This window comes from Oxyura jamaicensis, chromosome 3, assembly GCF_011077185.1.
Source record: "Oxyura jamaicensis isolate SHBP4307 breed ruddy duck chromosome 3, BPBGC_Ojam_1.0, whole genome shotgun sequence".
Taxonomy (NCBI): domain Eukaryota; kingdom Metazoa; phylum Chordata; class Aves; order Anseriformes; family Anatidae; genus Oxyura; species Oxyura jamaicensis.
This window is the reverse complement of record NC_048895.1, coordinates 109203715-109231348: the sequence shown is the minus strand read 5'-3', so window position 1 is coordinate 109231348 and position 27634 is coordinate 109203715. Positions and strand designations below refer to the sequence as shown.

General features: G+C 35.4%; 1 protein-coding gene across 2 annotated transcripts in view; it reads left to right on the top strand.

The window, feature by feature from the left end:
- Positions 1-26751, top strand: part of APOB (apolipoprotein B) — a 37507-nt gene extending 10756 nt beyond the window's left edge. For both annotated transcript variants that reach the window (XM_035321197.1, XM_035321198.1), the window contains exons 10-29: positions 300-527; positions 735-852; positions 948-1094; positions 2254-2462; positions 2825-3062; positions 3620-3796; positions 4100-4291; positions 4923-5090; positions 6280-6491; positions 6747-6929; positions 7154-7275; positions 7971-8181; positions 9485-9660; positions 9794-9981; positions 10252-10397; positions 12861-13237; positions 14149-21729; positions 22551-22665; positions 23475-23658; positions 24750-26751. In XM_035321197.1, the coding sequence (XP_035177088.1) occupies positions 300-527; positions 735-852; positions 948-1094; positions 2254-2462; positions 2825-3062; positions 3620-3796; positions 4100-4291; positions 4923-5090; positions 6280-6491; positions 6747-6929; positions 7154-7275; positions 7971-8181; positions 9485-9660; positions 9794-9981; positions 10252-10397; positions 12861-13237; positions 14149-21729; positions 22551-22665; positions 23475-23658; positions 24750-26570 (12793 nt within the window). In that variant the 3' untranslated portion in view covers positions 26571-26751. The remainder of the gene's footprint in view (positions 1-299; positions 528-734; positions 853-947; positions 1095-2253; positions 2463-2824; positions 3063-3619; positions 3797-4099; positions 4292-4922; positions 5091-6279; positions 6492-6746; positions 6930-7153; positions 7276-7970; positions 8182-9484; positions 9661-9793; positions 9982-10251; positions 10398-12860; positions 13238-14148; positions 21730-22550; positions 22666-23474; positions 23659-24749) is intronic.
- The last annotated feature ends 883 nt before the right edge of the window (positions 26752-27634 follow it).

Below are 27634 nucleotides of genomic sequence, written 5' to 3'. Positions count from 1 at the left end.
TAAAAAAAAAAAAAAAAAAAAAAAAAAAAAAAAAAAAAAAAAAAGATATGTCTGTGTAATTATAATATTGTTAATACTTTATTCTTGTTCATATCCAGTCATTGTATTGTAGCTTGTAAAACTAAGAAACTTATTTCTGATAAGCAATTGCATGACTTGCTTCCAGTCACACATTAGCATACATGATTTATATTAACACACCTGAATAAACATGTCAAATGTTTCTTTCAGACATGAAGTATGCCGGGATAACAGCAAACAATGAATTGATTAACCAAGGCCATCCCTTTTCCTTTCAGTTCCTTCACAGTTCAGGCCCTGACTCAGTGTGGGACTCCAGAGTGCTATAGCGCCATTCTTCAAATACTGAGAACTGGAAACGTGAATCCACTTGTGGTAGACTTGGTTACATACATACTGGCACTATTGCCTTCTCCAACTCCAGAAAGAATACAGGAAATTCTTAACATGGCCCAGTATCAGCCAAGTAGAGCTTCTTTTTATGGCTTGAGTCATTCTGTTACTATGTAAGTAATGCTAGCATGTAATTTTATGAAATAACCTCAAGAAAATATTACAATGCTTAGAGTAAACCCTAAGAGTAGTCCTCTTTGAGTTTATTTTGTTTTGTTTTGTTTTTTTTTGTTAGTCTCAGCGTTTTTTTCTATTGGAATAAAAAATTAACAGGCATTTCATATTTTCTGTATTTGTTTCTAATATCTTTATTGCTTTAGGTTCTATAATGAGAAGATGATTGTGACAGAGGAAATAATGAACGTTGCAGACTTCATGATGTCACTGCTTGGCACCGATTGTTCTGGGGATGCTGAACTCACATATCTTACACTTAGGGTATTTTTATTTTTTCCTTATTGTAGCACGTATATTATTTTACTTCTGTTAGTGGAGAAAAAAAGTTCATTTTCCTATGTTTTTATCACTGACAGGCTGTTGGAAACATGGGTGCAGTAATGGAGAAAGCTAAGCCCAACCTGAAATCTTCTCTTAAGACATGTATTAGAAATGAAGCTGCATCACTTTCAGTTCAGAAAGCAGCCATCCAGGCATTCAGGAAAATGACTATTACTGAAGAGGTAAACTGGGTCACAAGAACCAGCATAAACTGCTTTCAGTTCACCCTGACTGTTCACACAAATAATTGAATAAACTAGGACACTGCTATTAATTCATACTTTTGCTATCTCCCTTTTAGCTGTCTGCAGCTTTTTTGGAACTCCTTTAGTTAGTTTAGTTTTTGTTCACACATCTGAGAAGTTCTACAGACTTCAGATTTAGTGGGTGTTGCTCCTTTGAGATGGAGCTGCTTTATATAGACAGTTTCAATTCAAATGGGAAGTTTGGATCTGTTCCACTCAGAGTGGCTTAAATGGAGTTCTTATTTGAAGCTTGGTTTAACTAAGGGATTAATCCAGGTTTAAATTGATTTAACTAAGAAAAATAATGTTCCTATTCTATACTGTCACTTTGTTGTCATTGTTATTAGCAGTACTAGTAAGATAGTTTATATCACTAGCAGTAGTTTATATCGCTAGCAGATGTCACTAGCAGTACTAGTGAGATGTTTATATCACAGGGATATGAAGGCACCTCCTACAGAATGGGTGACATTATACAATGCACTTCAGCTTAGTATAGTGAAAAAGAGTTTCAACATCAACAGGTTCCTACTCTAAAAGATGAGATCTTGTTTCCAGACAAGGTTTAAGGAGTCTGGGACTTGGAAGCACCTGGAGCTTACATCCTCAGATTTAGTATCATTTTAAAAAAGATGACTTTTTATTATTGTTATTCATTATTTTCAAACTGTTTTTAATTTTCCTGCAGCAGAATATCTTGATGTCCTTCTTTTCCTAAACTGAATGATACTCCTTTTTCCCAAATTTGAAGGTTTTTCCACAGACCGGAACACTTCAGATTCCCAAAAAAAAAAATCATTATTCTAAACAAACAAAAAAATTAACCTGCTAGATACAGGATAAGAAAATCTGTTTTAATCAAAACAGTAATTTCTATTAAAATAATCTATGAAAAGAAGCTTTATCAGAATAATACCTATGAAACACATTTGGTCAGTTTTAGAAACAAGGTACTCTGTATTTACACAGTCCTAAAAAAATACATCCCAGAAATTCTCTCACCCTATATATTCCCAAAGGAGCTTGACACTAATGTCTACTAGCCAGCTCATCAGTGCAAAACATATCCTTAACATATCCTTCTCTGTTTACATAGGACCGGTCAGCACTTTTGAAAGTGTTCCAAGGGGATGCACTTGGAGACAAACGTCTAGCAGCCTACCTCATACTGATGAAAAATCCTTCCCCAAGTGATCTTACAAAGATTTTGAGAGTCCTCACAAAGGAGAAGAATGAGCAAGTGAAAAGCTTTGTAGCCTCACACATTGCCAACATCCTAGACTCTGAAGAAGTAGGCATTGAAGAGTAAGTAAAATTTTGTTATATACTGCTCCCCTAAGAACAAAGTTTTTCCATAATTGCAGTGATTGTTATATTAGAAATGCAGTTTTTGCTTTTTTTGTTTGTTTGTTTGTTTTGTTTGTTTGAAGAAGAACATCAGCTGGGTAAATCTGTGGTTTTGTTAGAGCATTGCCAACTTGCACTCTTGTCCTTAGTCTTATTTTTATTATTAGTATGTGCAAAGAGCTAGCCATTTACAGTCACCTTAGTTGTATGAGTGTCGAAAAGGGACACAAGAAATCTCACAAGGGACACAAGAAACCTAAAGCTAAATGCATTTCTGGAATTCATACTAATCATATTTGCATTGCTATCCTCTTTCCTAGTCTTAAAAGCCGACTTGAAGAAGCTCTGAAAGGAAATGAGGTTCCAACAGCCAAAGATTTCAGAAAATTCTCACAGAATTATCAGGTTTCCAAAAGAGTTTCGGTACCTGGAGTCGATCCCATCTCTGCCAAAGTAGAAGGAAATGTGATATTTGATCCAAGCAGCTATGTTCCTAAAGAGACTATGCTAAAAACCACCCTGGATATATATGGATTTGTCCCAAGCGATATCTTTGAGGTACAGCAATTATCAAAAGCTTTTGCTAGTATTCAGCTGTTTTCTTTCTCACTTCTGTTTGCTTATAACAACTTTCCATGAATAACGTATTGTTTTTACAAGCTTTGGGAGAAATCTAAAGATCACTATGCTTACAAGGAAACTTTCATTTGATCTCAATGGGCTTTAGAGCAAGCCATCCATTATGTGATGTCACTTGCCACTGACTGGATGGACAACCCTGTTGGAGTTATTGAAGGCCTCAGCTAGGGTAAAATGAACCCATCTGTAACAAATTGACTTCATGCTAATGAGTCATTACTGGCACACTGAAGTACTCATAGTAGATTCTAAGTGGGATACAGCCTATGTGTAGGTTTTATGTTGGACCTTGACAAAGAAAGAAAATGAATCGTAAGACCTAGTATTCTTTTCTGTTGCATATCTTCACTTAAGAATCAGAGACTTGTAGGATGCACTTTAAATGCATTTTTTGTTCCCTAGAAAGTCTGTTTGTTGTAAAGCTCCAAAGAAGTGGGGAAACTCTCTCAGTTATGGCATTGTTCTGTTCATTTCAGCTTGGCTTGGATGGAAAGGGTTTTGAACCAACACTGGAAGCTTTGTTTGGAGAGAAAGGATTTTTCCCAGACACTGCAAGCAAGGCCCTGTACTGGGTTGATGGCAGAGTGCCAGAGCAGGTTTCCAAAGCTCTCTTTGACTACTTTGGTTACTCCCAGGATGGCAAGCAGGATCAGGTACAGCTTGAAAACATTATCTGTGCAGTACAGCATTCCTATATTTACTCAGTAATTACAGCATTTACATGCTTATTATATATGAGCTTTCTCCTTTTCTGGTATACTAGAATGGAAATCCTTAATGCTATTTAGCAATGCTCTTTCTTAATTGCATGTGGGAGAGGCCTTTGTCTGGAAGCAGACAAAATGGCAAGAACTGCACGTACAGATTACCTGACATTAACTGAGTAATTGTTCTAGATGCGTGATCTTACAGATTTCTCATAAATATATTTTACTACTTTCTGACTGAATTTTCAGGAGGTCATGAAAGGAATAATGCTTAACCTTGAAAAACTGTTAAAAGAATTAAGCAACAAGGAAGCTCCTGAAGGAAGAGCATATCTGAGAATCCTGGGAGAAGAACTTGGGTACTTGAAACTCAATGATTTCAAAGTGCTGGGAAGCATGCTTTTAAAGAGCATTAAAGCTCTTCAGAGTATTCCCGAAATGGTATGTTTCTGGTGTACTAATATGTGTTATTTGTGTTTGTTTTTTTTTTTTTCTACCATTTTTTAAAAGTTTAGATTGTGTTGATCTATATCCATTCTATGTAAAGAATGGATATTTGATGCCAGTGCTGGTCACATAAAAATAAAATTATTTAAAATGAAATACCAAAATATAGTCTGAAGGACTCTGAGGAACCTATAAAGATCCTGAGGAACCTATAAAGATCCCTTAATAACCAGGTGGAGTCCTCCTGGATGATGGGTGAATGGAAGGGCAGAAAAAAAGGAGGATTCAGATCTTATTGTATGACTGAGATATCTACTGGAACAATGCTCAAAATCTCAGTGCTTGCCAGTATGTTATATTACAATTTTTTTTTATAATGAAAAATGTACATTAATATTAAGCAATAGTCTATCATCTGAAAAAGAAAAAGGGATGTAGTACAGTTTAGGAATATTTAGTAAAACGCTGCTTTCAGTTAAGCCAAAAAGTGTTTTGCCATTGATTTTGGAGAAGCCAAAATGTTACATGTCATCTAAACCAACTCACTTTCATATGTGTATGTCAAGACGGGAGATAAAATGTAGAATCCAGCATAGATCTGTTAATTTCCTTGTTTGATTCACAGATTGCACAGGCCATCTCAAAAGGTGTTGACAGAGACTTATTTGTCCACTACATGTTCATGGACAATGAGTTTGAGCTCCCAACTGGAGCAGGTTTGCAACTGAAGTTTGCCTTGTCTGGAATAGCTACACCTGGTGCCAAAGTAGCTGTGAAGCTTCATCAAAAAAGTGTAAGTCTCAACATCTCTCTTTGTTCTGTCTTCTCCTATTAATCTACAATCTTATTTAGGGATTATCCTGTAATACCAAAAGGAAAAGACTACAAAATATTCTTGAAGTAAAAAAATAAAAAATAAATACCTAACATATTAGAGGTCACCAGTTAATTTGCGCATATTTACATTGAAGTGAAAAGTAACACATATAATAAATTAAATATGAGATATAATGAAATGTATGAATTAAAAGTATTTTAATCACCCTTTTACAATTATCCTTTTAATTTCTGTGTATGCTTTCAAAATGAGAGTAATGCAAAGCTACAGCATGTGAATTAGTTGTTCAGAACGGTTAATAAAAATGTTTGATGTAACCAAACCAAAGTGAAAAATTTGCTTTCCAATTAGATATTGAAAAAATGAGCTAAAGGATTTTTTTTAATACAAAATTAAACATATTTTAACATTTTAAAAGTTAAAGAGGAAGTGACAAAATTAATTCTCCAGTTAAAGTGAAAAAAATTTAATGAAATCTTTGTATTCTTTTTTCCAGTTTTAGTAACTATTTTACTCTATTTTAGTCAATATTTTATATAAAGTTCTCAATAGTTGCAGTTTACATAAACTTTTAATTTTTTAACATATACAGTATTTAAGAAAACATTTTTTAAAATGCCCTCAAACTTATTATTGGCTGCTTTTTAGTATCTTGTGGAGTGTTTTCCAGAATTTTGAATTCTGTCCCTTCTTTCTGTAATAGCTAAACAAAAGCTTGAAAATTAGCTATGTTCTGTTTAGAGAATTTCAAGTCTTGGATCATTTTTTTTTTCCAAATACCTTACTCATTGCTTTTGAAAATTGCTATATTTTTTCTACAATGATAGACAGCCTCTTGTTTTCAGAGCCATTATTTAAAAACACATGCAAGTAACTTAACATACTTTCTTTTTGCAGCACGAGTGCTTGTACGGTAAAGTAGATAAGGTTTCTTGGTGATATTATCTCACTGTATTTGCTATGTGACAGTTACCACTTATGTGCTCCGTAGGCTGATGTGACTTGGGAAGCAATTATTTTGAATAGCAAAGTTAATTATACAAAACCTACCTCTAGATTGTCAGTAATGAGTATATTATGTTTTCTAAAAAGTATAGGAAGTGTATTGTAAAAATAAATACATCTTTTTTGTTTTATTAAATAGATGCAAGCAGAACTCATTGCTAAACCTTCAGTAGCAGTTGAGTTTGTAACACACCTGGGAATAAACATGCCTGAATTTGCTAGAAGTGGCGTGGAGATGAATTCCAATATATTCCATGAGTCTGGAATTGAAGCACATGTTAGTGTGAAAGCTGGACAGCTGAAATTCAGCATTCCTGCTCCAAAGACCCCAACAAAGCTCCTCAGTATCAGGTAACGAGAAGTCAATTAGAATTTTCAAGGCTGTGTTCTTGTCTTCCCTTCTCTTTTTTTTTATTTTTTTACTTTTTCTTCTCTCACATTAAGTTTTTGCAACAGCAATGCCTGTTAACTACCAAATGTTATTTCATTAAGCCTCAGCAAGTTATTTTTATTCAGAAAGTCACTTTGTAACCTTACTAATCAGACAACATATATGTAATATCTGAACACCTGTCCGGGAATAAATGGCTCACTTTCTTGTTCCAGCAACACATTACATTTGGTGTCTCCAACCAAAACTGAAGAGATTCCACCTCTGATTGAGAACCGAGAATTTTGGACTTCATGCAAGCCTCTCATTGCTGGTCTAAATTTCTGCACCAAATTATTGTACTCTAATGCCAGTGCCACAGATGCAGCTCCATATTATCCCTTGACTGGAGAAACCAGGTAAGTTAGAAAAGCTTTGACCACGTCTATTTTGTGTTAAATAACCTTCCTTATCAGAGGTTAGTATCTACAGTATGCTCTCATATAAATCTTACCTTTTAAAATCTTCAAATTACAGACATGGGCTGCTCAGAAAGAGAGCTATTGAGAATTGTATGTTTTCTCCTGTTTGTGGTCATGGCAAAATCAGTTATTTACAAGACATTTGTTTACTCCTTCTTTAGATATGAAGTTGAAATAGTGTCCACAGGAGAAGTGAAGGAATACTCTGCAAGTGCAAACTATGACCTACAGAGAGAGGGAAATGGCCTGATAGACACTTTGAAGTTTGCGCTCCAAGCAGAAGGTAAGAGTCTGAAAAAACAGTATGGTTTAGCTCAGTTTTGAGCTATATGTCAATGAACTGGAAAAAAATTTTTATGAATAAATCACAGTAGAGATATTTATAGGATAAAATAGAACACTGTTTTCACACCCAAGTAGGACAACACTTTCATTTCATTTCATTTCATTTCATTTCATTTCATTTCATTTTGGTTTGTTTCATTTTGGTTTGTTTCATATTGGTTCATTTCGTTTAGTTTCATTTCATTTTGTTTTCAGTCCTGGTGAAAGATCTTCATGATGAGAGGCAGAATTTGCATCCCAAAAAAAGTTTTCATGTATTTTAAATGAAAATGTGATGTTGGTGAATGAAAGAAAGGAAAAGAAGAAATTAACAGGTTCTGTATAAGTAAGAGAAAAATACCATTTCTGATGAAATATGAAAGTTATGCATACAAATTAAGAAAAATTGCATTAAAAAAAAAAAAAGTTTTTAAAGGGAGACAGCAACTTTAAGCAGCAAAGTTGTGACAGGATTAGTCATGACGGATTTAGAAAATGAGGAGAAAAATTTGACTCAGTTTCTAACTGAAATTCATCAAAGGTTGCCTTAGATCCTCAGGATGTTATAATTTCCAGTTGATTGGTTTTTGATTCATTTTTAGAAAAATCCACAAGACTCCATAGCTGTGAATAACCAGAGTACATATTTTCCAGGTGTAAAACAGCATGAAGCCACGCTGACCTTCAAGTACAATAGAGACAGGAAGATTTTGACCAGCGATGTCCACATTCCAGATGTTGATATTGACTTTGGTACAAACTTCAGAATTAGTGATGAATCCACTTTCGGGAAGAAAGCATATACCTTTGTCTTGGACTTTAATAACAAGAAGATTTCAGAAGTTACTCTTACTGGCCAAATAAGGTAACTCAGATAACCACTTAGACTTTTTCAGATACCTTTGGATAAGATAGCTGAAGTTTTTATTGAAGATTGAAAATTTTGGAAAACACTATCTCATTTTTGGAGAAATTGCACATTCATGTATAGAGACATAAAAACTCATTCTTCATACCCCCTTTAAAAGCCCTTGAAATATTATTTTGTTTGTTACCCATTGCATATACATAAAATAACTATACCTAATACACCAATTGATCCTTCCTACCGCATGTATAATTTCTGTTGGAAGATTCTTGAGGTAGTTCTTCCATGTTTGCAAACATGATTACAAGAATGACATTGTACTAGTGTTATTGCAGGTGCGATAGTCGAAGGATATAAACAAGGCAAGTTTTGTTCAGAGAGGTATTATCGTTTACTAGATATATTCAGCTCTAAAAAAAAAAAAAAAAAAAAAAAAAAAAAAAAAAAGTTATTACATCTCCCCATGAAGGAATCTAACAGCACTCAATAAGCAACAAAACCAAAAATAACTGAGAGCTTCCTGTAAAAATTCCCACGGTTCATGATGAGAATATTTCCGGGAACAACTACAGGGGACCTAACAAAAATGTTCAGCCTGCCAGGGTTTCTAAAATTGTCTGCCTCACAAGCCCATGGTGAAATGAGCTGATCACATTCTTTAATAAACCTCAATCTTCCATGGAATTCTGTGATCTTGATGGTGCCCCAGGGAGTCTTTGTCTTTGCTGTTCATGCAGAATTGCCTCTGATATCAGTAGGAGCTTTGGACAGATGTCAGGGACCTCAATTCCCTTTCATTTGCACTAACATAATATTAGAGGTTTTCTCAAGTCAACAAAGCTACAGAGATAAAATAAATGTGAGTAAAGGAAAATGAAGCCCAGTGGCATAATATATTTTGTCAAGTGTTTTACTTCTACTTGATTAATGGTCATACTCAATATCCTTAATAGAGAATTCAGCTTGAGTTCAGAATTTTGTCCAGGTAGAACTTTAACAGACAGGTAGATATTTTCATCCATTTCAGTATTATGGACTTCTATGAAATATAATATGGAATTATTCTTGTGTATATCCAAACAGCTGCATTATAACATTTTAATTTAAATGTCACAAAGTAACTGACAGGAGCTGAAAACATTAATTGACTCATAAAGAAGTTTACAAGTTTTATTCATTCTATCTTTTGTAACATCTATTATGCTTTTACTTTAGATTTAAATGCTGAAATTGCTCCTGAAACATAGTAAAAATGTAGAATGAAATGTTTTATATTTGTGTTTACATTTTGATTTCACAGATATGCTGGAATGGAAGAAGCGATGTTAGGAGGCACCATTTCTATTCCTCGCCTGCAAACTGAACTTAGATCTGAAGCATTGGTTAGTTATTCACCCACCAAAGGATATCTTCAGATGAGCTCAGCTGCAACAACTCATGGGAACACAATTTCAGAAAGAGTTCTTTTCAGATATGGTAGGAGCAAAAACATAAACCATGTGTACAACCTATACTTTTAAGCAACTTTTTACCTTAGTTCATACTATACCCCTAAATAGAACAAAAATACACTAATTTTACTCTTTTCTTTTAAAATTATCATTTTCAGATTCTGAACAAGTTGAGCTAGAGTGGAATTCAGGTGCCAGTGCTGCTGTGAAAAGAATGTCTTCCGGCTTCCAAGTGGACTTTTCAGAATACCCAAAGACTTTAGAGAAATATGCCAATGAACTGCTGGATCAGAAGGTTGCTCACACGGATATAACAATGCGACATATTGTATCACAATTTATTGTGGTATGTTTCAACCTACAGTAGATATTAATTACAACATGACTGCATAGTCCTAATTAATTTTTGCCTCCCCCAAGGAAGACAAAATGGGTGCTACTTGTAAAAGCACTAATCAGATTGAGTAAGATTTGTATTTTCAACTCTGATCAAGCCAACCACTTTATCAGATGCCTAGTGTTATACAAATAGTTATGCTGGCTTTCAGATAACTTTAAAGGGTTGGAAAGTCCTAAAACTTTGATTTATTTTGGAAAACTTTTCTCCTTGTTGCAGGCAACCAACACCTGGCTGCAAAAGGCATCAAAAGATGTCCCCTATGCCCAGACTCTACACGCCAAACTAAGTGGACTGCAGGAACTGAGCATTCAGAAGATTAACCTGCCTGTTATCACCATTCCTGAAGAACTTTTCCTGAAAAGGTAGGTAGAGAAATAAAGATAATCACACATTCCTATGTTTGTATTATTTTATTTTATTTTATTTTATAAAACATTGTGGAATTGTTGTAAACATCATAATATTAGTATAACAGAGAATTCTAAGACCAGAGAGACTAAATTACATAGAGGAAATGATGCATGTAATTAAATAAGACAAATTTGAATCTACACTAATCATTCCTGCAGCATATGAATGAATACATCCTGAAGTCCTGTGTTGTATAGTAATGAGAACCGAGCAAAAATACAGCATTCAACAACCTTTATTCTGGAGTCACAGAACTAATGAAGACAGATCTCTCATAGATTTGTGTTCTGCATCCCTACAGACACCTTGTCTTTAGCCATAACCCTAACATCTATACTTTTTCCTGTGCAGTCCTACTGGACAGTTCTTCCTATTCACCTAAACGCTCTGGTTAACCTTCACCAGTATAGCAGGTGTATAAGTACCCCAACTTCTTCCCTTTGACTCCATCTGCCACTTGCTCAGAGGCAGCACATACCATGGTTATACGCATAAGGACTGGATACTTGCACTAGTTTGAGCCCATCTCCTCCACCTAATCTGGATTTATCAGAGTTTGTATGAATGTAATTACTCATGAGGCTTTTACCCTTCTGTCAAATTTGATTGAAATCATCCAATACATTAAAAATTCCTGAAAGGCAAGGCCTGACCAACAAAAAGAGAGACCAGCAGCAAATAAATATATTCCTTCTGTCTCTAGAAAATTAAACGATAAATCAGCCGAAGTCATTAGATCTAGTCATTAAAATGTTTGTGTGCCTGCCAGAATTCAATGTCATTTCAGTTTCTAGCATATATTGTTCTTGCCAACTAGTGTTCTTACCATATTTCTTCTCTGCCCATGCATAAGGATTCAAGGAGCAGTGGTGCTTGGTAATATCTTCAGTGGTACACCCACAGCTACTACTGTGATAAATCATGTCTGTATAGTTTGTTTATGAGTTAAGGAAATATTGATTGATAAAATTAATGCAAAAAAACTAAAGAAACTTGTGTAAGATTAGATTATATAAACAGATGCGGAGATGTGTTGCATTTTATCTCTTAGTGCTGTTTTGCATATATCATCTTTCACAGTGGTGATATAAAATGTTACATGTCTATTTCTTTCATTGCAGTCCTAAGCTAAGTATAAGCAAGGACATTTTTTTTATTATTATTATTTTTTTTTTTCCTACATTCTTACCAATAGGGCACATTAGAATAACAGGAATTTCTATTTCTCTGTGATGTTGCTTTTTTAACCATTTCATGTAAGGAACAAATTTTTTAAATGTTTGCTTAATTTTCATCTTAGGAAATAGCTCTAAGTGTAAAAAAGATCATTTTGTAATATGAAAGACCAGTTAGACAAACAAGAAAAGCATCTTTGCCAGCTTATTGTTCACGAACAAATTAAGGCAAAGTTTCATCCTGTTTTGCCTTTTTATAACTACACATTTTCCTCACAAACTTTTCAGCTAACAACCCATTTTTCCAGTCCTAAATCCTGGTGGAATGCTTACATTTTTATACATTTTTGTTCAGAATAAAATAAATAAAATAAATCCTGAATATTTGGATTAAACTTTTGAAATGCTTTTGATCAGAGAGAAAAATTCTTTCTAATTTAGGTTCTTAAAACATCTAATGCTAATGAGACTTTTCATATCTGTAAGAAATATTATTTTTAAAAATAAGAATAATAATAATATAATCACGAGTATAATCACTTTTTTTTTCTGGTATTCAACATGACAACTTGCTGAAGTGCAGCATGACTTTTGGAGGAATTATCTTTTCCTGTATAGCAGCAATTTTCTTTCAAATTCCTTCATTTTCATGCCAATACATCTTTTCATGAATGTGCATAAGGCAGATTTAGATTTGGATTCTTAGATTAGAAAATCAAATGCAAGTTTCATAACAATTGCATGTTTGGCCTCTTGAATGACACTCTACCTGTGAGCTAAGGTTAGTTAAGCTCTGAACGAAGAATCAGAAATGTTTGAATTCTAATCCAAAGCCTTATGGAAATATTGTGTTTCTGGACTCCAGATGTCACAGCCTGGTCTAGTGGAAGGTGTCTCTGCCTATGGCAGGGGGGATGGAATTAGATGATCTTTAAAGGCCCTTCCAACTCAAACCATTCTATGATTCTATGACTATTTGATCTTGATCTCTCAGTCTTCCTGATTATGAAATAAGGGGAAAAAACATTGAGAGAATTCAGACATCAAAAATGCTTTCAGGAGATTCTGATAGATGAGTGCTTCAAAACAGTTGAGATGATCATTAAATTTCTCTCTGAACCTGAAGTCAGGACACTGATATAACCGTGTAAGCCCAGTATCCTGGGAATAGTAGGAATCATTTCTGTGTATATGTCAGGGACTTGCACAGCTTTTAACAGAATCACTTTTATTTTCTAGTGAAGGCCGGATCAAATACATCTTCAATAAGAACAGTTTTCTAATCAATATTCCGTTACCATTTGGTGGAAGATCATCCTATGACATAAGGGTGCCACAAACTCTTAAAACACCTCCTCTGGTAATGGAGTCAATAGGAATAAATGTACCATCTCAGGAATACAGAATCCCAGCATTTACTGTTCCAGAATCCTTACCTCTTCTTGTGCCTCTACTGGGTACTTTAGAAGTCTCTACTAATGTGTACAGCAACTATTACAACTGGACAGGAGCATACACTTTGGCTAATAGCAGCACAGAGAAAGCATCCAGCATAAGAACTACTTACACCACGAATGCTGATTCAGTTTTTGAGCTACTTTCCTACAATGTGAAAGGTAAGAATGTGTGCTAATATTGTAATGCTGGCAAAACTATTTTAATGACTTTATTTTATATGTATCAGGTACAGCCCATTTATTTTTACATTGCTTATTTAAAGAAAGAGGTTGTGTAATCTCAAATCACTTTGTTTTTAAAGACACTATGTTAGGCAGTAAAGGTAAAGTCAGATAATTTGTTAAAGACTTAAGGTATACATTTTCAAATATATTCCATACCAAAGGCACAATTCTTCAGAACTGAAGGCATGATCATGTAAACAGTTGTGTATTTCACAAATCAAGTGTTTTCAAAATCAGGCATGTGTGCAGGTATGCCTCCAGTTTGTTTTTCTCTCTCCCTCTCTCTATATATGTACACAAATATATATTTTTACTACTTATATGTGTCCCTATACTGCCGTAACTATATAGCAGTTAGCCCAGATTCAGACTAGGCAGGTGTTAAAATTGGTGTTCTTAAACTGAAAAAGGTCAGGCTAACTTTAGTCTCTTATCAACTTCCCACCTCATATGAGGTATGACAAAAATGACATTTTTTAAAAAGGGAAAGTTAGTTATGTTGTAGTTTCAGCTATTTTGGGGAGTCCATCTTATTAATTAAATTTTAAATCATGACATAGCTTTGCATCATCCCATAATTAAATTTTATACAGGAATATAGAGATTTGATTTATTCACTCTTTGAAAATTTAGCCCCAGATATAAAAGGAATAACTTTTTTTTTTTTTTTTTTTTAGAAATATTCAGGATCAAACAAAATATTTTTTCTTTTAAAGCAAAATGGTATAGTAACAGTAATTACAGTTCAAGCAGTAACATAAAAGCTTAGTGACATCAGACAACATCTTAAAGACAAAACAGTATGGATTACATCATTATATTTTGTCTTCTTTTTCCTATTTCAGGTTCTGGCGAAGCATCTTATAATAGAAATGGATTCACCTGTGCATATGAAAATCACCTGAAGCACAGACTCTTAACTTCAGTTTTTAAATTGTCTAGGACAAAGAGTTATGAACCTAGTCTAGTTTCAAACTGCACTGTATCACTTACGGCATCCAGTACTCTGGGTCCTCAGCTTTCATTTTCCAGTGATATTGTTTCTGAAAAAACAAATAACATGAACATCAATAATGTCAAGATGGAAGGGCAACTGGAAGTGGCTTCTGTCTTTGCAAGAAGCATTTATACTATGTCAAGCTCATACAATGAAAAGAGACGGGTTTTGGAAGGGAAATCAAATCTGAAGTTGGATTCTCCTTACCTGCAAGCTACCAATCAACTATCTGGTAAATACAGTGATGATGTATTTTCCATTACTTCGGTTTCTGATGTACAAAGTGGACTACTAAAGAACACAGCTTCACTGAAGTATGAAAATAGCCAGCTGAAAATGACATCTGAAACAAATGGGAGGTATCGACAACTTGCAGCTGTCAATAAGCTTGAATTAATTTTGTCAAAGAAGATGGCAGCACTTCGCTCTGAGTACCAAGCCACTTACAAGCAAATTCAGTATTATGCCTTGTTTGCAGGTTCTCTCAATTCCCAGGATCTTGTTTTCAACACTGATATCTCTCTGACCGATCAAAGGAATCGAGCAGCACATAAGTCATCACTCAATATTAATCAGTATGGTCTAGCTAGCAGTGCAACTACAAATGTGCAATTTAGTCCATTGACAATGCAGAGTGAAATGAATGCCAAACTTGATACTGCTGGAGGCTCTATGTCAATATCCTCTTCTGGGCGCTATGGTAAAAACAATGCAAAATTCAATCTAGGTGGAAGAGTCAGCTTAACGGAAGTAACACTGGGAAGTGAATATCAGAGTACAGTTCTGGGTATGGACAATAAACATGTTTTAAACTTCAGAGTTAATAGAGAAGGACTCAAGTTCTCAAATAATTTGCAAGGGTCATTCAAAGAGATTAAGCTGGAGTACTCAAATGACTTGACTATTCCTGGTTTATCCCTAACGTTTTCTTCAAAGTTAGACAACAGCTTCAGCTTTGACAAGTTCCACAAGCATGGTTTTGATCTGCAGCTGCAGCCCAAATCACTTACAGCTAAGCTGAGCAATAATATTAAATACACCAAAACTGAAGTTTCCAACAAAGCAGAACTGCTCCTCGAGCTTCTGAAGCTGAACTTGGGTGGCAATATGAGAGCAGCCTATGGAGCAGATGAAATAAAGCATACCTACACTATTACATATGCTGATCTAGCAGCAAACTTTAAAACAGATACGGTTGCAAATGTTCAAGGTGCAGCAGTGAGTCACAGAGTTAATCTCAGTATAGCAGGACTGGCTACCTCAGTTACTATGAACACAAACTGTGATTCCAAATCTCTCCGGTTCAGCAATGCTCTGCGTTCCACTATGGCCCCATTTACTGTCACTGCTGATGTCCATACCAATGGTAATGGAAAGCTGATTGCCATGGGTGAACACACAGGAGACCTTTACAGCAAATTCCTGTTTAAAGCAGAGCCTCTTGCTTTCACTTTCTCCCATGATTACAGAGGATCTACCAGTCACAGCTTCAAGTCTAGAGGAAGATACACTACTCAGCTTGATAACAAAGTTCATGTGCTTTTTACTCCATCAGAACAGTCCAGTGCTTGGAAATTGAAAAGTCAGCTGAACAATAATGTATATTCACAAGATCTCAATGCTTACAACGATGCAGAAAAGACCGGTGTGGAACTTAGTGGAAGAGCTTTAGCAGATCTCTCTGTGATGGATACATCAATCACACTACCATTCTCATTTGAAGAAGTTAACATCATTGATGTATTAGGCCTCAGGGGCAGTGTGTCAGAGCCTCAAGAATTCAGCATCTCTGGCTCTGTGAAGTATGATAAAAATAAAGATATGCATGTTATTAACCTACCACTCTTGGAACACTTACCAGTCTACTTTGAGCAAATCAGAGGTGCCATGCTAACCACATTGCAGGCTGTACAAAGTTACCTGAAAAACATTGACATAGATCAATATATGAGACAATACAAGGCAACTTTGGATAAACTTCCACAGCACCTTAATGATTACATGGAGAAATTAGATCTGAAAGGCAGAGTTAGCACCATGAAAACTAATTTGATTGCTTTCACAAAGGACTACAGAATAACATCTGATGATCTTCAAATTATGTTGGAAAAAGCCCTGGAAAATCTTCAAGAAATACTGATCCAGCTTCAGGTCTATCTGATACAACTTGAACAATACATCAAAGACAATTTTGAACAGTTTGACATTAAAGCACTTATTTCACAGCTTCTTGACAAGATAGTTGAAAAAATAACAGCTCTAGATAACAAATATAACATAAAAATGACTGTAGTTGACACTCTTCAGAGATTACAATTTTTTTTTCAAGAATATTATCCCAACAAAATTGGAAGCAGCACAATGGCTTGGATTAAAAATGTAGATGATGAGTACAGGATCACTGCTAGAATACAGGAGAGCCTAAAACAACTCAAAATTCAGATTCAGAATATTGATGTCAGAGACATTGCAGAAAAATTGAAACAGCAGATTAAAACATTTGATGTTAAACAAGTTTTAGAAAAATTGAAGCGTTCATTGCCAATTAAGAAAATGAAAGAAGTTCTTGAACAAATCAAAGACTTTATTATAAATTGGATGGAGGATTATGAAGTGTCCGAGAAGATCAGTGCTTTCCGAGGTCATATACATAAACTGATTGTAAAATATGAAATTGATAAGCAGGTGTATTTTTTAATGGACAGAATGACAGAACTGCTTAACCAGTACAGAATAAAAGAAACTGTCCAGAAGCTGACTGTCTACCTGAAAAAAATTGATGTGAAGACATACTTTGATAAAATTGTTTCTTTTATTGATGATGCTGTCAAGAAAGTGCAAACCTTTGATTATGAAATGATGATAAAGGAAGTCAACAAGTTCCTTGACATGGTTATAAAAAAACTCAAATCTTTTGACTATAACCAGTTTGTTGATGAAACAAATGAGAAAATCCGAGAAGTAACACAGAAAATAAACGAGGAACTCAGAAATCTAGAACTTCCACAGAAAGCAGAAGCATTGAAACAGTATATGAAAGATTTTAGTGCTGTGATTTCAAAATACATAGAACAATTAAAGGACACCAAGCTTGCTGCCATAATTAACTGGCTCAAGGAGCTCATAAACTCAACAACATTTTCTAATCTGAAAGCCAAAGTAAATGAGCATCTGGAAGACCTGCGAGAGAGGATTTCTGACATGGATATCTCCAAAGAATTTGAATGGTATCTTCAGAAGATAAGCCAATTCTACAATTCTGCTGTCACATACATTTCTGAACTGTGGAACATAGCTTTTAAAAAAATTGTTATTTTGGCTGAAGAGTATGATCTAAAAAATTGGGCTGAAAATTTAAACCAGTTTGTTGAAAAGGGATTTAATGTCCCTGAAATAAGAATTGTTATAGTCACTATACCTGCCTTTGAGTTCAGTCTCCGAAGTCTTCGGGAAGCAACATTTCGAACACCAGACTTTGTTGTTCCACTGACTGATCTACATATCCCCTCCTATGAGATAAATATTAAGAGACTAAAGGACATGAAAATCCCAATGAAATTTACTACCCCAGAGTTTACTGTTCTAAATAGCTTTAAAGTTCCATCTTACACAATTGACCTAAATGAGATTAAATTGCAGATTGTGAGAACAATAGATCAACTCATGTCCGGTGATTTTCAGCTGCCAGCAATTGATTTGTATTTTAAAGATCTGAAGATGAGAGATATGCCTTTTTCTGACATTTCTTTCCCAGAATTACAAATGCCTCAGTTTGAAATACCAGCATTATTGGTTCCAAAGCTAAATCTAAATGAGCTCCAGATTCCTGACTTGAAGATACCAGAGTTCCAACTTCCACGTATCCCACATACAGTGACTGTCCCTACATTTGGCAAGTTGTCTGGTGCTTTCAGAGTTACCTCTCCATTCTTTACACTGTCTACGCAAGCTGAAGTTCATAATACTACAACATCTGTAAACAGTCCAGAATTTGTGACCTCCCTTTCAGCTCAAACAACATCCAAATTAGATTTCCTAGTTTTTAGTGTTATTGCAGATTCACGTCTCTTGGCCCCTGAGATGAAACAGCTGAACGTTAAAAATTCCATGAAGGTCAACCACAGGTTCCTTAAAGTTGATCACTCCAATGAAGTGGTATTTTTAGGGACTTCTGTAGAAGGTGAAGCTGAAACCAGAGCAAACTTCTATTCAACAAAAAATTCCATAGAACTTCAGAATAAATTAATGGTCAAGCTGCAAAGAAAAATTTGGATACAAAGTGGAACAGCATATTCCCACAAACTGAATATTCCACAAGCTGCCTTCTCTAGCCAGGCTGATTTCGTCAATAATATGACAACAGAGGTAGAAGCAGGACATATATCATTTACCTCCAATAGTAAAGGAAACTGGAAATGGGCTTCTCCTAATTTCTCCGATGAAGGCACTCATGATTCACATGCCACTTTCAGGGTTGAGGGTCCCATTATTATATTCTTTGGTGACTACAGAATAAATGATAAGTACCTGAAAGTCAGCCAGTCTGTGAGATATGAATGTGGTTTCCTAAATTATGCAACACTTCAGATTCAGTCTGAAATCGAGTCACAGCGTGTGGGGCGTAGTGTTCTGAATGTGAAAGGCACAGTACAGCTTGGAGGAATGAAAGTAGAATTAACAGGCTCTCACAATGCTCGTCTCAATGGACGGATTACTGGGACTGTAAATAATGAGATTTTCTTCTTGGCACAGCCTTTTGAAATTCGAGTATTAACAAACAATGATGGAAACGTGAAAATCAGCTTCCCAATGAAATTGACTGGCAAAATTGACTTCCTGAATAACTATGGTCTTTCACTTAGTTCTTCTGTTCAGCAGGTCAGCTGGCAAGCTACTGGCAGGTTCAATCAGTACAGGTATTCGCATAATATGTCTGCTGGCAACAATGATGACAGAATTGAAGCTCATGTTGAAATGAGTGGAGATGCCAACCTAGACTTCCTAAATATTCCTCTAACCATTCCTCAGCTTAATGTTCCCTATACTGGAATCCAGACTCCTCAGCTAAAAGATTTTTCACTGTGGGAACAGGTAGGCCTGAAGGACTTACTGAAGACTACAAGACAATCATTTGATTTAAATTTTAATGCTCAGTATGATAAAAACAAAGACATGCATGTAATCCCGCTTCCTTTAGCAACAGTGCATGAAGCACTTAATAAATACATCACTTTCTTCAATAAATATTTTGAGAGAGGAAGAAACACAGCTTTAGATTTTCTCACAAAGTCATATAACGAAGCCAAAACAAAATTCGACAAATACAAAATACAGACATCACTGAACAAACTGCCACGGACCTTCAGGATTCCAGGATACACCATTCCAATTGTGAATGTTGAGGTTTCTCCTTTTACTGCTGAGATGCCAGCCTTTGGTTACATGCTCCCAAAAGAAATAAGTACAACAGGATTCACAGTCCCATTTATTGGCTTTTCAGTACCATCTTACACACTAGTATTACCTTCTCTTGAACTTCCAGTCCTTCATGTTCCACAGGATCTACGCACTCTAAAGCTTCCTAGATTCAGAATCAATAGCCCATCAAACCACATCTTAATTCCTGCCATGGGAAATATTACTTACGACTTCTCATTTAAATCCAGTGTGATCACTTTGACTGCAAATGCTGGGCTGTTTAATCAGTCAGATATTGCTGGGCAACTTAGCATCTCATCTTCATCTGTCTTTGATGCGCTACAATTTAAGCTGGATGGTTCAACGAGCTTGACAAGAAAAAGAGGGTTGAAACTGGCCACAGCACTCTCTCTGAGTAATAATAAATTTATAGGAGGAGGTCATGACAGCACTATTAGTCTCACAAGAAGGAACATGGAAGCATCATTGACAACAAATGCACAAATTAACACACCGGTTTTAAAAGTGAATTTCAGCCAAGAGCTTTCTGGAAATAGTAAGTCTAAACCCACTCTTTCCTCAGGGCTAAAGGTAATGTATGATTTTAATACTCCTAAATATGGCACCAGTGCTAAGGGAGGAGTTGCTCACAAATTTGCTTTAGAGAGCCTTACATCTTACCTATCAGTAGAATCATCAACAAAGGGGAATATTGATGGAGTAATTTACACTGGAAATTCATTTTCTGGAACTCTGGTCCATGAGGCAAACACTTACCTGAACGCTAATGGAGCCCGGTCATCTCTCAAGCTTGAGGCCAGCTCCCAAGCAGATGGACTCTGGAACAGTGAAATGAAAGAAATACTTGCAATTGAAGCATCTACTCGACGTGTTTATGCAGTCTGGGAGCACAATGGCAAAAACTATGCACGATATACACCGCTTTTCACAACAACGGGGTCTCAGAAATGCAAAGCAACTTTCGAGCTGGCTCCTTGGAGCATGTCAGCAGATCTTCAGATTCAAGCCACTCAGCCAAATTCCTTCCTGGACATAGCCTCAGTTAATCAGGTTGTCTTAATGAAAATCAATACTGTGAACCAGAAAGTTGGCTGGAAGGGTGAAAGCCAAATTCAGTCATTATCTTTGGGACATGATATGCAATTATCAAATGAAAAATCAAAGGCAAAGTTTGATATTTCTGGATCTTTGGGAGGATACATGGACTTCCTCAAAAAAATGAAGTGTCCCATTGCTGAGAAGAGCTTTTGGGATATCTTGAAGTTGGACGTCACTACCAGTGCTGACAGAAAACAATACTTAAATGCTTCAGCATCCCTCGTGTACACAAAGAGTGATGATGGTACCTTCTTCCCCATACCTGTGAATAAGCTAACCGATGGCTTCACATTCAATATTCCTGAGTTACATCTAAAGGTTCCAAGTCCTGTCTTCAGCACTCCAGAGTTCAGAGTTCCTTTCACCACTCTGCAGGTCCCAGCCTACACCATTGACTTGCACAACATAAAAATTCCACAGACACTAAACATGATGCCATTTGACATCAATTTACCCACACTGCCAAGACTAAGATTCCCCAGAGTGGATGTAGGAGCCAATTATATTACATTAGAAGAATACAAGATACCATATTTTGAGCTGACAGTACCTGAATACCAAATAACTGTGTCTCAATTCACTCTTCCAAAGAGTATTTCTCTTGGCAGTTTCCATGTAAATCTGGATGAAGTAGCTAATAAGATTGCAGATTTTGATATCCCTACAATTACAATTCCTGAACAGAAAATTGAGATCCCCCCTCTCAAGGTGTCCTTGCCTGCTGGAATTTACATTCCATCATTTGGTGCCTTGAGTGGATCTTTCAAAGCTGCTTCCCCTTTGTACAATGTCACCTGGAGAACAGACTTATCAAATAAAAAGGAATCCTTTGAACTGTCTGTCGACTCTACCTGCAGCTCAACATTACAGTTCCTGGAATATGACTTGAATGGTAAGACATTATAATTCTATGTGCCACAGTTCTGGGGTAAACACTCCATACTGTTTTTCTGTTTAGCAATTACATTAGATTATACATCTCCTTTTGTCTTCATCAGCATTTTTTCATAAATTATTATCAGTCTCGGTCAGACACCTTGAAGGCTAATTACAAGTTACATGTATAACTAATGACATATTCTGAGAAAAAATGGAAGAGATCTCTTTTTTTATATAGAAGTTTCTTACTTTAAATTGCAGACATCATAACATTTCCCCATTACTTAAGATAATACCTTTAAATGAGAGAAAGTGGGCTCACTTTTTATGTAATTCAGTTCAGATAAATAAATGCCTACCTTTTTTCTTACAGAATCATAGAATTAACCGTTAATTTTCATAAATAACCATTAATTTTCATAATTAATCATTATGAATTAAACATATTTGATTTTCAAAATATTTCAACACAGAAAGCTCAGGCATCCCATATAGTTTTTACTTCTAGACTTCAGAATAATAGTAAAAGCATACATAAGAACAAAATTATAAAATTCTCAAGAGATTAGAATCTAGAATCCCCATTTATGGTCTGCATAAATGCAAAATGTTATACCCCTGTTATTATAAACACAGAGGAAAATTTAATTTTAAAATATTCTGGTTGAACAAGCATTTTCATATCTTTTTATTTGTGGCATTGTGGTCATTTAGTTTCCTGAAGTATGATTTTGCATACAATGGAAACAGTCCACAACTGGCCTAGCTGTGGGCTAGCTCAACATGTATTTTGTATTGTTCTGGTAAAACACACATCTGAAATCTGTTTTACAGCTGTTTCAAACTACAAATATGAAGGAGACACGTTTGTTATGAAGACCACTGGCAGCCTTTCTCACCGCGACTTGAGTGCAAACTACAAGCAAGATGTCACTGTTCAGGGATTTGGGTAAAGATTTGTTCTGACAATCTAATTTATAATAGACAAAAGTGCCAATGATGTAGTTGTTGCTTTGAACACCAATACCCCAGAGTGCTTTGCTGTAATTAGTAAGAACCTATGTAACTAATCTGTCATTATTGGTGGTAACTTCTACTATCTTGAGATAGCCGAAATGCCCTCTCAGTATTTCCAACATAGCTTTTCTGAGCAGCCCTATTTCATATAATTGCTAAGATATAAACACAGCATTTATATTCTAGATCTGACCATCAAAGCTTTTTCACTGGAACCCTCTGTCAGCACAAGTCATTAAAGAGTAATTTTTATTCACAAGTACTGGTACTAGGGATTACAGAGTTGGCCTTCTAACTGCCTATTTTGATCTCCAAGTGTTGTGGTGATATATCCAAGGGCAGAAGTCTGTGAAGGCAAATACAAATGCAGATACAAAATACTGCCTGAATTTATGTCGATGGAAAAAATTGAAGTCAGCTTACAGAAGTCTTCAGAAAGCTTACAACAGGGAAGCTACAGGTTTTGTTGTCATTATTCAATGAAAATTCTCAACCAAGCTCAATATAGTATCTAAAAAAGGGAAAATTGTAGTAACATGAAGTTTTGAATAGTTTTGAATACATTAGGCTAAATCCTAAGACTGAAAAGCCCTACTTTCTTTTGATGACAAAGATATTGTTCACATGGACATATATATAATATCACAGGTAGTGTTATATTTAGGCATACTGTATGGTGTGCTTCCTTAGGGACTGTGCTGTCTTCTTGTGTTCATTATAGCTGTGTATTCTTTGTTGTAGAATTGTGGCCAACACTGCATCACTAGACATCATCAGCCCAACATTTACTGATGTTCATGTACGTTACCAAAAGACTGACAGCACAATATCCTCTTCAGTATCTTCACCTTCTGCTGGGACCTTAGGCTATCTCATTGAAGCAGAAACTGACATTCTGAAGAATAAATTTTACTACCGAACTCGGGTAAGCTTGATATGACCAATAACAAGTAAAAGGTTGACAGTGGTCAGAGAAAAAGCTCCCTTTTAAAGATTCTGTATGTTGATATTAAGACATAAGTTAAACACCCTTTGTACAAAGAAAAAGTGTATTATCAGTAATTATGCTTTTTATTTCCTACACTGGCCTTGGCAATTCTAAAAGTAGCATCTATGTGAAGAGATTGTTTCAGCTTCTCCACACAGTTAATTTTGCCTTCTGCCATGATCAAGAAAACATGCCTGCTGAAAGTGAAGAAAGTACAGAAACAGTTTTTGATAACCAAACCATCAAGCTTGGTGTATACCTATCAGGCTACTTACAGTCATTTCAAAAGTTGCCCTTATAGGAATCAAGCCCCTGGAAGAGGTCAGACCACATAGAGTGTCTTCTTTTTGGATCCACTAATACATTATGAGAAGTAAAAACCTTTTTAGATTTGCTAACAAAAGATGCTATTATTGGCATTCCACAATTACAAAATTAATATTTTACCTTTGAAGATGATAAACTAATTAAAGAATCACCATCAACTCATAATTCATTATTTATTACTGGAAACTGGAAAATCTGTTTATGTAAATAGATTTGAGGATCTTTAATTACTCTAAGTAGCTCTCACTCATTGTTTCATTGATTTAAATGATTGCAAAATGAAATCCTCTAATGTTTTCATATTAAGGAAAGGCTGTTTAAATTCACTTTAAATAATTTCAGGAATGAGCAGAAGGGTCATCTCCTAAGTAATTGACAGGTTTTATGAGGCATTTAATAGAAAGGAAAGAAAAATCTTATTTGCAGTCTGATTTTAAAAACATATAAAAAGACTAAATTGTGTCGTGGTACTCCTGTGCAAAGAGGCATACAGTACCTTGATACAATATAATTTGTTCTAAAATAACCATTCAAGATGGGATCAAACACAAAGTAGACAAAAATTTGTAGTGTATGTATCTTAATATATATTAAATTTAAAGTCATGCAAAATGAGAACATTGAAATACACTTATTATAAATAATGTGGGATTTGTTTTATTTACAAGCTATCTTTTGGTTATTCCATCTTATATTTTCAGTCTGCTCCTCAGAAGGACATTGACATATTAAGCAGTGAGATATCCTTCAAGAATCCTCACCTTATTCAAATGAAATTCAACTGGAAAGAGGATGCTGCCAAAGACTTGATGTTGGGTCTAAAAGACAAAGTACCTAAAATGACAAATGCAGTCTATAGATATGTTAATAGGTACCATAAGGAGCATATGGGACTGGATATTAGTTCTGCCACCTTGAAGATGAAGAATATCATGCAGGATAATGCTGACAAAGCATATGCATTTGCTGCAAAACAAATAGATAAAATAGATGCTCAGCTTCGCACAGCTGCCAATGAGGCCTCTGGAAAATATCAGGAGATGAAGGTAAAGGCTAAACAGTTGTATCAAAAAGCAGCAGATCAAGCTGGTCAGATTGAATATCAAAAAATAAAAGCAAAGCTTTTGGATGCTACAATTAACATAATTGAAGAGTATCACAAGAAAATAAAACACCTAATTGATTCCGTCATTGAGTTCCTGAAGACGACAAAATTCCAGGTTCCTGGGCTTTCTGAAAAGTACACTGGTGAAGAATTATACCTTATGACTACAGAGAAGGCAGCAAAAACTGCTGATATATGCCTTTCAAAACTTCAGGAATACTTTGATGCTTTGATTGCAGCTATTAATGAGCTGGAAGTCAGAGTTCCTGCTTCTGAAACAATTCTTAGAGGTCGTAATGTACTTGATAAAATTAAAGAAATGCTGAAACATTTGCAGGAAAAAATCAGGCAGACGTTTGCTACTCTCCAGGAAGCTGATTTTGCAGGAAAGCTTAACCAACTTAAACAAATAGTGCAACAAACTTTTCAGAAGGCAGAAGATATAGTTAGAAGCTTGCAATCCAAAAATTTTGAGGACATCAAAGTCCAAACACAACAGCTGTACAAAGATGCGATGGCTTCAGTCTATGCACAGAAACTTAGATCCTTGGCAGAAGATGTTAAAAAATACATTTCTCAGGTAAAAGTTTTTAGCCAGAAGACATTCCAGGAGCTTTCAGAAAAGCTGCACCAGCTGCTTCTCTATATAAGGGCATTGCGGGAGGAATATTTTGATCCAACTACACTTGGATGGTCAGTGAAATACTATGAAGTAGAAGACAAGGTATTAGGATGGCTGAAGAATCTAATAGACACACTAGTGAATTGGCACACCAGGTATGTTGGAGATCTTGCTGATTCATTTACACGCCTGACAGACCAAGTAAGAGAACTGGTGGAAAAATACAGCCAGGAATACTATGACCTTATAGTTGATGTTGAAGGAAAAGGAAAACAGAAGGTCATAGAGCTCTCATCTGCTGCTCAGGAAAAGATCCGATACTGGTCTGCAGCTGCTAAAAGGAAAATCAATGAATATAACAAGCAAGTCAAGGCAAAACTCCAGGAGATCTATGAGAAGCTTAGTGATTCTCAAGAAAAGCTAATCAGTGAGGCCAAAAAGTTAATTGATCTAACTATAGAGAAGTACTCTGCACTACTGCAGTATATCTCTGAGCTTCTTCGTTGGCTTGAGCAAGTAACAACTGACAGCGTAAAACCATATATAGCTGTTCGTCAAGGAGAGCTTAGAATAGATGTGCCATTTGACTGGGAGTCCATTAACCAAATGCCCCAGAAAAGCAGAGAGGCACTCAGAAAAAAGGTGGAATTAACACGCACACTAATTCAGCAAGGCATTGAACAAGGCTCCAGGAAATGGGAAGAAATGCAAACATTCATTGATGAACAACTTGCCACTGAGCATCTGAGTCTTCAGCAGATTGTGGAAAACATACAGAAGCGCATGAAGACCTGAATGGACATGCAGAAGAGAAGTGATAAGTTTATACCACAATGTATTTAAAAATAACAGCAATCAGCATACTGGAACTTCAGGTAGATACTGTTTGAATCTGAATTTGTAACTGAAAACTGAATAATCTACAGTAGGTTATTTTAATAAGCTTAATAAGCCAATAAATGAGTTCTTTATTACATTTTTGTGTCATTCATTACAGCCAGTTTTACTTGGACCATGGGCTTAATCCAGCAATTTTCAAGGTCAACAGGAAGTCTTTGCATTGATTTCACTGTATGTTGGATCAAGCCAGTAATGTGCAATACATATTGTAAATAGTCGCAAAAGCTACAGAATACACAGAATAAACAGGTTTAAAATAAAGGTCACATTTATAAGCCAAGTGAAGAAAAACTTGGAAATACATTTGTTTCCCAACTTAGAAATACATTCATAGGTGAGTTTGGGAGAAAAAGTAGAGGAAAGGAGCAAAAAAGAGCATGCAAAAAATAGTAATGAATTCCAGAAAAAAAAAAAAAAATCCAGAAAAAAGTAATGAATTCCAGAAAAAAAATATCAAAAAGCAGAAAAGATTATCATTGAATAGAAATCTGAGTCCTGGACAATTGCAGATAACAACAACATTCTATTGAGAAAAAGAAATCTACACATATATCAGTTTTCAGAAAGCTTTGCAAAGAAATTTAGATTTTTTTTTCCTACTGGCTAATTTATGATTTGGAAATACATGGGTTTCTTACCTGTTTCCCCATGATACTTCTGTTTTGACATCAAGCTGTCTAACTTTTGCTTATCATGAGTTTAGCTGACTGTCAAAGTTTCACTGACATTGCTGAATATGATGGGAATTGAAGTGTTTTCCCCTCAGTCCCCTAAGCAGGAGCCTAGACCTCATTTAAATGAATTCCAAGTTTAAAGATGAATTTAATAAAGTTGAAGAATTCACTCACAAAATAGGACTACGTTGGGGTGGAATATGTGTGGAACTGTAATGGTTTCTTTTCAGTTATTTGAATACTGTATATATAGTCCTTGAAAAAAGCCTACTTAGGCTAAAATAA